General features: G+C 48.6%; 1 protein-coding gene across 4 annotated transcripts in view; it reads right to left on the bottom strand.

Moving 5' to 3' along the window:
• WTAP (WT1 associated protein) overlaps positions 1–12,372 on the bottom strand; it is a 39,619-nt gene extending 27,247 nt beyond the window's left edge. For 2 of the 4 annotated variants that reach the window (XM_070073310.1, XM_070073311.1), the window contains exons 1-2: positions 11,202–11,610; positions 1,677–1,714 (exon numbers count right to left, since the gene is read on the bottom strand). In XM_070073310.1, coding sequence (XP_069929411.1) covers positions 1,677–1,714; positions 11,202–11,349 — 186 coding nt within the window. In that variant the 5' untranslated portion in view covers positions 11,350–11,610. Of the gene's footprint in view, positions 1–1,676; positions 1,715–11,201; positions 11,611–11,993; positions 12,131–12,206 lie in introns of those variants that run through there. The other 2 variants (XM_051854197.2, XM_051854196.2) reach the window with 2 other exon arrangements.
• Positions 12,373–13,502: the final 1,130 nt, after the last annotated feature.

Raw genomic sequence — 13,502 nt, forward strand, 5'->3', positions numbered from 1 at the left:
CCACCTGCAACACTGGTATCTCATATGGGTACAGGTTCAAGTCCTGGCTGCTCCACTTCTGATTCAGCTGCCTGCTAACATGCTTAGGAAGGCAGCAGCAGATGACCCAAGTGTTTAGTCCATGCACCCACGTGGGAGACCTAGACAGAGTTCTGGGCTCTTGGCTCCAGCCTGGCCCAGCCCCTGCAGTTGCAGTTATTTGGGGAGTAAACCAGTAGACAGAAGACTTCTGTCTCGCCCTCCCTCTGTAACTGCCTTTCAAATAAATAAATCTTCTAAAAATTTCTTTCAAAGGGCTGTGCTCTGCAATGCTGGCATTCCGTATCAGAGATCCAGTTCCAGTCCAAGCTGCTCTGCTATCCATCAAGCTCCCTGCTAGTGGCAGGGAAGACGGCCCAGGTATACGGGCCCCTGCCACAAATGTGGGAAACCAGGATGCAATTCCTGGATCCTGGCTTTGGCCTGAACCCCTAGTCCTGGCCACTATGGCCAACTAGGGAGTGAACTGGCAGATGAGAAGATATTTGTTTCTCTCTCAATCTGATGCTCTGCCTTTCAAACAAATAAATCTTTGGGAAAAAAAAAAGTTTTAAGCTGTTAACATTAACCAGTAAAATGGCATTATAAAATGTAAGAGTGAGGGGGCATTATACCCAAATAGTGAAAGAGGAGGTACACAGTAATTTCAGATTATTTTTTTTCACTTTTTTTTTTTTTTTTTTTTTGACAGGCAGAGTGGACAGTGAGAGAGAGAGACAGAGAGAGAAAGGTCTTCCTTTGCTGTTGGTTCACCCTCCAATGGCCGCCGCTGCAGCCGGCGCACCGCGCTGATCCGATGGCAGGAGCCAGGATCCAGGTGCTTTTCCTGGTCTCCCATGGGGTGCAGGGCCCAAGCACCTGGGCCATCCTCCACTGCACTCCCTGGCCATAGCAGAGAGCTGGCCTGGAAGAGGGGCAACCGGGACAGAATCCGGCGCCCCGACCAGAACTAGAACCCGGTGTGCCGGCGCCGTAAGGTGGAGGATTAGCCTATTGAGCCACGGCGTCGGCCGTAATTTCAGATTATTTAAGCACAATCCAATTCTTTATTAATGCTCTAAAATGTCAAAAATTTCTGTAAAACATATTATGTAAACTGTTCACTTAAATACTGTTCAGTAAGCACACACCTGCTTTTCTAAATCCAATTACAACTACTACCAGAAACTGTTACTGTTTTTTAATAGTCATTGTATGAATATATAGTAGATATGTTACTCATATGCTATGAGTAAACTCATAGCATAGAGTAAACTCATATAATGGGGAACTTTAGAAGAAAGTTCAGAGAAAGAGATACCTAAGAATTAGCTGTAACCTTTTCTTGAAAAATACATAAATGGTTTTATAGGAATGTATGAAGTTTCTCCTTTTTTGACATGTGTGTATCTGTAGGCAGGAGTATTTATGTAACAAAGACTAAGAACAGACCATGGGAATATCACTTAACAGATGAAAAGCTGAAAGAATCTAAAAATATAGTACATATAAGATACAACATCTGGCACACTGCACAGCCCAAGTGCTATTACTGTTAATAAAGGCAAGAGGGTGAAGAGGCAGCAAAACAATACAGACAGCCCCTTCAGCACTATTATGAAAAAAAATGCTTTAAAGTTGCAAGGAAAAAAAATTACCTTTTTGGGAAGAGGTTCTTCGTTGGTCATCTTGAATCCTAAAAACAGAAAAAACAAACAAAAAAGGAGTGAGGTAGAGGCTCAATTGATTTTCTTCCAGTTAAGGTAGGAACAAAAATTACTGGGTCTTTTATTGTCTAATCATAAGATTATTTTTACTTAAACTTTTTATTTCAGAATAATGAAATTTTAAACATTTTATTTAAGGTATACAAACTTCATGCATCTCACATATACAAATTTAGGAACATAGTGATTTTTCCCATCCTACCCTGCCTCTAGCTGGCACCCCCACCCTTCTACCTCCTCCCTCTCCTATTTTCATTTTTTTTTTTTTTACAAAGATCTGTTTCAGAATAGTTTTAACCTGCAAGAAAAGCAGCAAGATATTATAGAGTTCCTGTACACTCTACAGTCAGCTTCCTTTTTGTTAAGTACATTTTTAAAATCCCTTTGTAAAAGCTGAATCATCTGAAGTTGCCACAAAGGGCCGAGAGATAATTTTTCATTTCAATCTTGCCACTATCCTATGAAAGACAAATTTTGCTACAGAAGTGGTCACTCAATACTGAAGTCAGATACTGAACTCAAGCAGTAACCTAGGCACGCTGCTAGGTTAGTACCAGTTTCTAAACCTTTGGTTTGATAGCATTATGTTATACTAAAAAGGTAAAATCTAACATGGTCATGGAGATTCACTACTCTTCAATAGTGTTATATATAAACACACACACATGGGTGCAAACTGTTGAAATCTTTACTTAACATATGCTAAACTGATCTTCTGTATATAAAGATAACTGAAAATTAATCTTGATGTGAATGGAACGGGAGAGGGAGTGGGAGAGGGGAGTGTTGTGGGTGGGAGGGAAGTTATGAGGGGGAAGCTATTGTAATCCATAAGCTGTACTTTGGAAATTTATGTTCATTAAATAAAATAAAATATAAAAAAATAAGCACACACATACAATTATACCATAATAAAAATATTCCTATGGGGCAGGCAGCATTGTGGCGTTGACACACCCACATTCCACATTGTAGTGCCTAGTTTGAGTCCTGGCTCCTCCACTTCCAATCCAGTTTTCTGCTAATAGATCCTGGGAGACAGTGGATGAGGCCCAGTAATTGGGTTCCTAACAGCCACCAGGATATCCAGGAAGTTCTGAGCTCTGGCTTTAGCTTAGCCCAGGCCTAGCTTTTGTGAAACTTTGCAGAGTGAAGCAGATTAAAGATCCCTCTCCTACGTGTTCTGCATTTCTAATAAACATTTTTAAAAATTCTTCTAATTCTATGCCATGAAAGAATCTATAAAAGTCTTTCAAAATTAGCTTCTTTATATAAAATTCACTTAGCACTGTTGCAAAAGCTAGCTTAATAATTCAAATAGAGGGGCCGGTGCTATGGTGCAGCAGGTTAACGCCCTGGCCTGAAGTGCCAGCATCCCATTTGGGCGCAGGTTCGAGACCTGGCTGCTCTACTTCTGATCCAGCTCTCTGCTATGGCCTGGGAAAGCAGTAAGAGATGGCCCAGGCCTTGGGCCCCTGCACCTGCATGGGAGAGCCAGAAGAAGCTTCTGACTCCTGATGGGTGCAGCTACAGCCATTGAGGCCAACTGGGGAGTGAACCATCAGATGGAAGACCTCTCTTTCTCTCTCTCTCTTTCTCTCCCCCTCTGCCTCTCCTCTGTGTAACTCTTTCAATAAATCGTAAAAAAAATTCAAGTCGAGAACTAATCATGCTAACTCAGAATGAATGCCAACAGCAGTTTCTGTATAAAAATTCTGTGAGCACTGAAACAGTTCAATCAGTTCTGAATAGCAGTATCGGGGTTTTTTATTTTGTTTAAGATTTACACTTCGGTTGGAGCTGGGCCAATCCGAAGCTTCTTCTGGGTCTCCCACGTGGGTGCAGGGGCCCAAGGACTTGGGACATCTTCTACTGCTTTCCTAGGTCACAGCAGAGAGCTAGTTCGGAAGTGGAGCAGCCAGGACCCACACTAGCACCATATGGGATGCTGGCAGCCCCAGCAGTTCTGGTTTTTAAAAGCATCTAAGTTGTGTTTGGAAAAATAATACAAATTAAGAAACTGAATTCTTGTGCTGAAAACACATCTACTACTTCCTTAGGTTCAAATCTGACCAGTAGAAAAGCCAAATTAGGTGTTCCTAGGTATTACTTCTGACAGCATATTCAAGAATGCTCTGTTACCATTTTAAAATATTTCTGGTTTACTTTACTTACTTGTATTTATATAAATTCGAAACTAGTAGAAATCTGACCAAATAATTTTCATATTAAACACGGTATTCTTACTATTTGAGATTCCTCAAAAGAAAGTGATTTACCATTACTATTTTTAAAAATATTTATTTGGTCGGCACCGCGGCTCACTAGGCATTATAATCCTCCGCCTGCGGTGCAGACACTCCGGATTCTAGTCCTGGTTGGGACGCCGGTTCTGTCCCGGTTGCTCCTCTTCCAGTCCAGCTCTCTGCTGTGGCCCGGGAAGGCAGTGGAGGATGGCCCAAGTGCTTGGGCCCTGCACCCACATGGGAGACCAGAAGGAAGCACCTGGCTCCTGACTTCGGATCAGCACAGTGCGCCTGCCGTAGCGGCCATCTGGAGGGTGAACCAACGGCAAAAGGAAGACCTTTCTCTCTGTCTCTCTCTCTCTCACTGTCTAACTCTGCCTGTCAAAAAAAAATTTTTTTTATTTATTTGAGAGCACGCCCCATCTTCTGGTTTATACTCCAAAAGCCTACACTGGCAGAGAACTCAATCCAAGTCTCCCTCACGGGTGGCAAGGTCAACTTCTACCCCTTCCAACAACATTTTTAACAATTTCAACTCTCACCTTATAATCAGATAGTCTAACCACACTTGTACTGTCATAGAATTCTGATTTGGGGGGCACAGCAGTTAAGATGCTGCTGGAACATCCACATCCCATGTCAGAGTATCTGGGTTGCAGTCAGGGCTCTGCTCCCAATTTCGGCGCACTGCTACTGTGTACCCCGGGAGGCAGCAGGTAATGGTTCCAGTAATTGGGTCTCTGCAACCCACCTGGGAGGCCTGGATTGCATTCTGGGATTCTGGGTTCAGCTCACCTCAGTCCCAGCTATTGCTTCACTGACTGCCAATGACTAACACATAGCAGACATGCAAACGTGTTAGAAGTATGAACAAATTTGCTTCAGGTACCAGTACAGTCATAAAGGTGAGGCTACTTAACTCAATCAAGTTTTTTTTTTTCTAGAACCAGCTGAGATAACAATTACATAAAATACTGAGAATAAACATGGATCTTAATACAAGAAGTGTGATAATTTGAAAACAGCCAAATTTACCACTAAGGCTAGACAGTCCATCTTTTATCCAGTTACTAGGCACCCTATCTCCTCAGTGTGTAGAATCTTGGGGCTGGTGTTGTGGTGTAGCGGGTGAAGGCACCACCTGCAGCTCCAGCATCCTCTATGGGTGTTGCTTCAAGTTCCAGCTGCTCCATTTCTGATCTAGCTCCCTGCTAATGTGCCTGGGGAAGCAGTAAAGAAGGACCCAAGTAACTGAGCTACTGCACCCACGTGGGAGACCTAGAACAAGCTCCTGGCTCCTGGCTTCAGTCTGGCCCAGCCCCGGCCATTGCAGCCATTTAGAGAGTGTATCAGTGGATGGAAGACCTCACACACTGTCTCCTCCTCACTCCCTCTCTCTGTAATTCTGCCTTTCAAATAAATAAAACCTTAAAAATTTATTTTGGAAAAAAAAAAACCTAAGCAACTTGAATGTGACTCAATATAGATCATATTCAGTTTAAACTTTATTATATGATTCAACTGACACTTCTCCTAGGTTTACTTGCTTACTCTCTTCTCAACAGGCAGGTATTCAGATCCTTATCCCATTAAAATAAAAGTAACTGCAAGCTTAAGTAGTAATAACTGTTTTTTTTTTAAATTCCTTTAATATTTTTTTATTTATTTTTTATTTTTTTGACAGGCAGAGTGGACAGTGAGAGAGAGAGAGACAGAGAGAGAAAGGTCTTCCTTTGCCGTTGGTTCACCCTCCAATGGCCGCCGCTGCAGCCGGCGCACCGCACTGATCCTATGGCAGGAGCCAGGAGCCAGGTGCTTCTCCTGGTCTCCCATGGGGTGCAGGGCCCAAGCACCTGGGCCATCCTCCACTGCACTCCCTGGCCATAGCAGAGAGCTGGCCTGGAAGAGGGGCAACCGGGATAGAATCCGGCGCCCCGACAGGGACTAGAACCCGGTGTGCCGGCGCCGTAAGGTGGAGGATTAGCCTATTGAGCCACGGCGCCGATCATAACTGTTTTTTTTTTTTTAATGCTTTTATTTATTACAGAGAGTGAGGGAGAGACAGATCTCCCATCCACTAGCTCATTCCTCAAATGGCCATACAGCCAGGGCTGGGCCAGAGCCAGGAGCTTCATCCAGGTCTCCCATGTGGGTGCAGGGGCCCAAGTACTTGGGCCATCTCCCACTGCTTTTCCAGACACATCAGCTGGGAACTGGATAGGAAGGGAGTGGAGTATCAAACCAGTGCCCATACAGGATGCTGCACGGCAGGAGGCAAGTTAACAGGCTACACCACAATGCCAGCGGTAGCAATCTATTTTTAAAGGGCACTTAGAGGACTGGGAGACACTTGAAGGAAGTTTTCTAGAAGGTTTCACCCTTTGAAAATAAAGCAATGGGCCAGCGCTATGGCACAGCAGGTAAAGCGGCTGCCTGCAGTGCCAGCATCTCATATGGGTGCTGGTTCAAGCCCTGGCTGCTCCACTTCTGATCCAGCTCTCTGCTATGGCCTGGGAAAGCAATAGAAGACGGCCCAAGTCCTTGGGCCCCTGCACCCATGTGGGAGACCCAGAAGACGCTCCCAGCTCCTGGCTTTGGATCAGCACAGCACTGGCTGTTGTGGCCAATTGGGTAGTCAACCAGTGGATGGAAGTGTGCACGCACTCTCTCTGCCTCTCCTCTGTGTAACTCTGATTTTCAAATAAATAAATCTTAAAAAAAAAAAAAGTGATCATTAGAATGCTATCACACTGAAAAAAAAAAAGTAAAAAGGAGAAAACTCTGAACTTCAGTTTCACCGTCTCAAAAAAGACTATCACCATTATGGTCCAAAATTACTCTATTTTGAAGACACACTTCAGTATGGTGACCGGCAAAAAATGGGCATTTAATTTCTTTCTCCATGAGAAACAGGGAGAGAGGGAGAGAGGGAGAGGGGAGAGGGAGGGATGGAGGAAAAGGAAAGAAAGAGAAGAAATAAATCAAGAGTTTAAGAAAGGATTTAGTTGGGTCTAGTGCTGTGGCCCAGTAGGCTAAAGCCTCCACCTGTGGCTCCAGCATCCCACACGGGCACCGGTTTGTTGCTCCTCTTCCGACCCAGCCCTCTGGTATGGCCTGGGAAAGCAACAGCAGGTGGCCCAAGTGCTTCGGCCCTGGCTTCTGTAACTCTACCTTTCAAATAAACAAATTCTTAACCTAAAGAAAAAAATTAGTTTATTTATTTGAAATGCATAGTTGGAGAGAGATGGAGAGATCTTCCAACTGCTGGTTCACTACCCAAATGGCCAGTGGGCCAAGCTGAAGCCAAGAGTCTGAAACTCCAGGCAGGTCTTCTATGTGGCTGGCAGAGGGCCAAGTATTTGAGTCATCTTCCACTGCTTTCCCAGGTGCATTAGCAGGGAGCTGGATAGGAAGTGGAGCAGCAAGGGCTTCAACTGGCACACATATGAGATGCCAGCATTGCAGGCAGCAGCTTAACCTGCAACACAATACTGGCCGCAGAAATGAGTTTCTTTAATAACCCTAAGAGAATTCACAGACTGAGGACAACTACCATGATGTCCTCCTGTCTTAGTTTCTAACCACAGAATCCTTGGTGTGCTCCAATTTTTAGAATTCTGAAAGATAATTAAGTTTTCTAACACTGATTTATATTTTCCTTTTCAAAAGTTTGATGTTGGGTAGTATGAATTAAAATGGAGTTTGGAGGACATCAACTTTTCTTTCTTCCTTAATTTGAGAGACAAAAGCTTCCATCCCCAATGCCCTCAGTGGCCAGGACAGGCTGGAGCTGGGAGCTGGGAACTCAATCCAGGTCTCTCCCACGTAGGCAGCAGGAACCCAACTACCTGAGCCATCCCTGCTGCCTCCAGGGTCTGCAATGACAGGACACTGGATGGAAGTAAGAACCAGGGCTGGGAACAGACCCAGGCACTCTAAGATGCATTGTGGGTGACTCAGTCATTAGGCTAAACACAATCCCCCAAAATAAATTTCTGAAGTTGTAATCTAAGTCAGGGGTAAATACAGGTTTTATTCGCATGCATTTTCACAGGTCAGCTCTCGAAAGAGCTGCAGTTCATTCCATGTATGGGGTATTCAGCTTAGGAAACGAGAGCCTCAGAAAATCTGTAACTGATGCAAAGTCCATCTTTCCTTAAGCACTCATGATATGCCACATAAATTCACAGTCAAAGGCAAAGTAGAACTGGTTCAAAACTCTTGTAAGATTTTATTTTTTTGAGAGGTAGAGTTACAGATAGTGAGAGGGACAGACAGAGAGAAAGGTCTTCCATCTGCTGGTTCACTCCCTAAATGGCCACAACGGCTGGCCAGAGCTGGGCCAATCTGAAGCCAGGAGCTTCTTCCAGGTCTCTCAAGAGGGTGCAGGGGCCCAAGCGCCTGGACCATCCGCCACTGCTCCCCCAGACCATAACAAAGAGCTGGATCGGAAGAGGAGTAGCCTTTATGGGATGCTGGTACTGCAAGCAGAGGATTAACCTACTGCACCACAGCGCCAGTCCTAAAAACTTGCGCCATCTTCCACTGCTTTCCCAGGCTATAAGCAGAGAGCTGAATCTGAAGAGGAGCAGCGGGGACAACTGGAGCCCATTTGGGATGCTGGTGCTGCAGTCAGAGGCTTAACCACGGCTTAGGAGGTTGAAAACAAATTAACATACAACATTCAACTACTCAGAACAGAACTCAGTTCTCAATTTTTACCTTCACATTGCATAAACACACCAAGAAATCTATTAATCCCCAAGGTAATTTTTTACAACCTGACAAGCTCAGTCACCATCTACAGTTGATTCTAGGTTCACAAAAAGATTCTTAGAATAATCTTCCACAGGAAAACTAGAAGTACTAAAACACCATTTTAAAAAAAGATTTGTTCATTTGAAAAGCAGTGTGACATAGAGAAAAAGAGATCTTCCATCCAACGGTTCATGTCTCAGATGGTTGCCAAGGCTGGGGCTGAGCCATGTCAATGCCAGGAGCCAGGAACGCCATTTGGGTCTTCCACAGGGGTGGCAGAGGCCCAAGCACTTGGGCCATCTTCCCCTGCCTTGCCAAGCACATTAGCAAGAAGCTGGATTGGAAGTAGAGTAGTGGAGACTTAGACCAGCAATTGGAAGTGGGATGCCAGCATCACTTAGCCTGCTGTGCCACGTCACCCCATAACATCATCTGGAATCATCAGAGTCCTGAACCTTGAAGGTGAAAAATGAAAGCATATACACACAGACACCACACATACACGTTCACTGTCTATGAGTCACATTTATTCAATAATCACAACTTTTCAAAGTCAAAACTAGTCTCCATTTTCCAAGATGAAAATGTGACTCATTAGGTGATCAGCTCAGCGTAAAACAGCTATTAATGAACTAGAGGTTTGGGTCCTAAATCCAGTGTCTCTCAAAAGTTGGTAACTGGGGCCGGCACTGTGGTGCAGTGGGTTAAAGCGCTGGCCTGAAGCGTTGACAACCCATATGGGCGCTGGTTCTAGTCCCGGCTGCTCTTCTGATCCAGCTCTCTGCTGTGGCCTGAGATGGCAGTGGAGGAAGGCCCAAGTCTTTGGGCCCCTGCACCTGCGTGGGAGACTGGGAGGAAGCTCCTGGCTTCGGATTGGCACAGCTCCGGCCGTTGCAGCCATATGGGGAGTGAAGCAGAGGATGGAAGACCTCTCTGTCTCTACCTCTCTAACACTGTCTTTCAAATAAATAAAAAATAAATAAAATAAATCTTCAACCATGGCTGTTGTGGGCATTTGGAGGAGTGAACCAGAGGACGGAAAAATCTGTTTTTTTTTTTTTTTTTTTTTTAATAAAGCAAAAGAGAAAAAATTCAAAAGCAGCTATATTGGCTATTTTTAAGCAAAGTTTAAGATTGATTTTTGGGGCTGGCGTGGGCACCAGTTCTAGTCCCGGCTGCTCCTCTTCTGATCCAGCTCTCTGCTATGGCCTGGGATAGCACCAGAGGATGGCCCAAGTCCTTGGGTCCCTGCAGCTGCGTGGGAAACCCAGAAGAAGCTCCTGGCTCCTGATCGGTGCAGCTCTGGCCATTGCGGCCATCTGGGGAGTTAACCAGTGGATGGAAGACCTCTCTCTGTAACTCTTTCAAGTAAATAAAATAAATCTTAAAAAAAAAATGATGATGATTGATTTTTAAATTATGTAAAGGTTTCAATTATTCTTGTAGATCATCCCGAGATAACGTTAAAATATCAGAATCAACATCTACTCGATGCCTTTTATCACAGGAGAAGCGGCTTAGGAGGTGCCTAGCACCCTACATTCCAGTAGCACCATGATGCTTTATTAGGCAACTCAGTGCTTCTCTGAAGGCGTGTGCTCTAGAGAAACAAATCACAACTGCATTTAAGACTCCATCACCTGATACCACAGTAACCTTTACACTAGAGTAGAAAGAGTACTGCTTAGAAATTCGAGAACCGCCTATTTCTCACACTTGCATTGGTCTTAAGTGTGATCTTCAGCAAGTTACTTAATTCTGTGCTACCGTTTCCAAATTAGCAAAAGGGGGGTACCAATTTTGCAAGCTTAATGAAGTGCTGTAGAAACAAGGATTTTAAAATATGAACATAAAGGACAACTTTAACATGCATTTCGTAAAAATTAAACTCCACCAACATCTTCCAGGTGAACACTTCTTCATAGCACTGAACACCTTTACAGCCTATTCTATCCAATGGAGTATCCTATTACGGGAATATTGAAAAGTTTGTCCTTAATAAGCTAGTAACTATATCAAATAAAAAATATTTGGAGGTAGAAAAGTGGGAGAAGATTTAACAAGTAAAAACAAGAATGGAACCAAAATAGTTAAGCCACTCTGCTAAAGGATCCATCAACATATAGCTCTGACAAACAAGACACAAACAATGTAGGCACATTGTAAAGACGAAAACTAAGACAGTATTTCCAAGGAGACTCTGTACTACACACACCCACGAGACCCAGCAGCTTTAACAATCGTCGTAAATGCGACCGTTACAACTCCTGGCCTATCAAAGGGCTCCTACCCATCTTCCATATCGTACCTACCAGATAATTTGTGACAAATATGCGAAAACATCTTGAACATGGCTCAGAGCGGAATTGGGAAAACTCGCTGTAATGAAGACCCACGAATCTGGGAAGCTGTGGACACCCCAGCGGTGCCCGGATCCCACTCCCATTGTTACCTCCATCCTGCGGGATCTGGCTCTTTGGACAGTTCACCAGTTCTGCCGCCGGCTTAGCTGTCTGCCCAAGACACCGGAAGCCCTGACAGCACTGCACCCTTATCGCCAGCCGCCTGCGGGGCTGCAATCTCCCTCCAACTTGCCCCATCAGATGCTATGGAATGAATGAAGTTAAAATCCAGCCGTCGCGAGAAGATTTTCCCACACCGTGTAAGCGGAGTTTCATACGTCTACACCACGTTCACCTAGCACCGAAAATTTCACGGCCGAAATTTTCACACAAAAAAACGAACGTAATTGGCGGTGACTTCCGAGGGAACAGAATAGCCACACGAGAAAGGCGACCGGAACGTGCCCACGCGGGATCGCTTTTCCACCGGGAAGGGACCCGTGTTTTTTTATTTTTCCCGTCACAGCCTCGGCGCGCCAGGACTTCCCCCAGTGCCCTGGGGATCCACTTCCTCCCGCAGGAGCCTGGGCCGCGCGCGGGGTCCGCGAGCGGCGTGGAGGACCCCCGGCGACGGGCGCGCGCCCTCGTCCCGACATGGAAGCCCACGGAGCCCGCGCCGCGCACCGGGCCCCGCCGCCGCCGCCTTCTCCCCCGCCGGGCCGGGCCCAGACCAGCAGGGCCGCCCCAGCCGGACCTCCGGGCCCCGCGGGCCGAGGCAACATGGCCTCGGGGCGGCGGAAGAGGAAGCGGGTAACGGGCGGCCGGCGCGGCCCGGGCCCGCGTCGCCCCGCAGCTCCCACAGGGGCCCCGCGGCCGCTCTCCCGCCGCCCGCCCGCACCTACCTCTCCGGGCCGGGGCCGCGCGGCCGCCGCCAGTCGCACAGGCCGAGGCCCCGCCGCCGCGCGCCTCCTCCCGTCACAGCCCCGCGCGCCCCTTTATTTGCGGGTCTCGCTGCCACAAAATGGCGCTGAGGGAGGACGCCAGGCCCCGCCCGCCGCCCGGCCCCGCTCCGCCCCGCCTCCCCGCTCCGCCATGTTCGCGTCGGGCCCGCTCACCGTGGAGGCGCCGCCGGCCGCCCGGCCCCGCCACAGGCGAAGAGGCGAGGAGCGCGCGGCCGCCGGCCTAGCCCGAGCGGGACCTGGCGGCGGAGTCTGCAACCCGGAACCAGCGCCGCCGCCGGGGCTCCGCCAGCTCCGGCCGTGTGTGTGTGTGTGGAGGGGCGACGTCGGGCGAGGGGGCGGGTCGCCGGGGTCGGAGGTCAGCCGCGGGGCATGCCGGGAAGGCGGCCCCGGTGGACGCGCTCGCGTGGGCCGCCTGCGGCGACGGCGCCGCCGGGCGGAGGGATCTGCGCGAGGGCGGCGTGCGATTGGACGCGGTGCTTCCGCGCGCCGGCGGGGCGGGGCCGGCCGCCTCCGTGTGCCGCCTCGCGCGTGACGGGCGGCCTCGTGTCCGCGCGGGTCGTTCTGCCGTGGCGTCTCCGGCGGCGAAAGCGAGCAGCCATTGTTCTCGAGCGGAGGGCGGCCCCGGGGCCAGGGGAGGGCGGGCCGTGGACGATGGGGCGAGCCCGGTGGCGTGAATTCCGTCAGTGGAGTGTACTCGGGTGGGCGAGACTGCCTTGCGGACCGCTGGGAAGACGCGACGCGGGGCCGGGGGCGCCCCGGGGGGACCTGCCTTGGGCCTGCTGGACCCCAGCGTGGCCCCCAGGGCAGCCGGCCCGGGCGAGGCGGTGCGGGGAGCCCGGTAGCTCGCCCTGCAGAATGTCCGGCCTGGCCTCGGAGCGCCGGGGTCGGGGAGGAAAGCCGGGGCCGGGTCTCGGGAGAGGCGGCTCGGCTGCGCTCCCGGTGAGCGCACTCGTGAAGTTAGGATAAACGACCCGAGCGCCGAGTAACCGGTGCATTTCTGCTTCTGCCTGTCCCGAGGCAGCGGGTGCACAAGGGTCCCGCCGTGTCCCGGTGCAGGCTCCGTCAGGGCCGCCGCAGCCCAGGGAGGAGCGAGCTGCGGCTTCGTGCGGAGTCCAGGTCGCAGCAGGTGCATACAGAGGAAGTGGCAGATAGTAGGAGCAGGACTTCTCCGACAGAGCTACAGGATGAATCAAGAAGGGAAGCAAAGCCCCGGGTCGAAAGCGATTTGAAAGAAGTGAACTTTAAATCCAGTCGGCAACGAGGAAGATTTACAGAGGAAAGAATTTCCCTGGGGCTTCGCAAGGCCGTAGTTGGTGACGCCCCTGGAGAGAGCCGGCCTCCGCTCCGCGGAACAGGGCTGCGAAGGACTAGGGTTGATGGCTGGCATTTGAAACTACTGTAGGATAACGCAAATAACTTGATGCTATGATGTATGAAGGTTTTCTGTGT

This window comes from Oryctolagus cuniculus, chromosome 5 (genome assembly GCF_964237555.1).
Source record: "Oryctolagus cuniculus chromosome 5, mOryCun1.1, whole genome shotgun sequence".
Lineage (NCBI taxonomy): Eukaryota > Metazoa > Chordata > Mammalia > Lagomorpha > Leporidae > Oryctolagus > Oryctolagus cuniculus.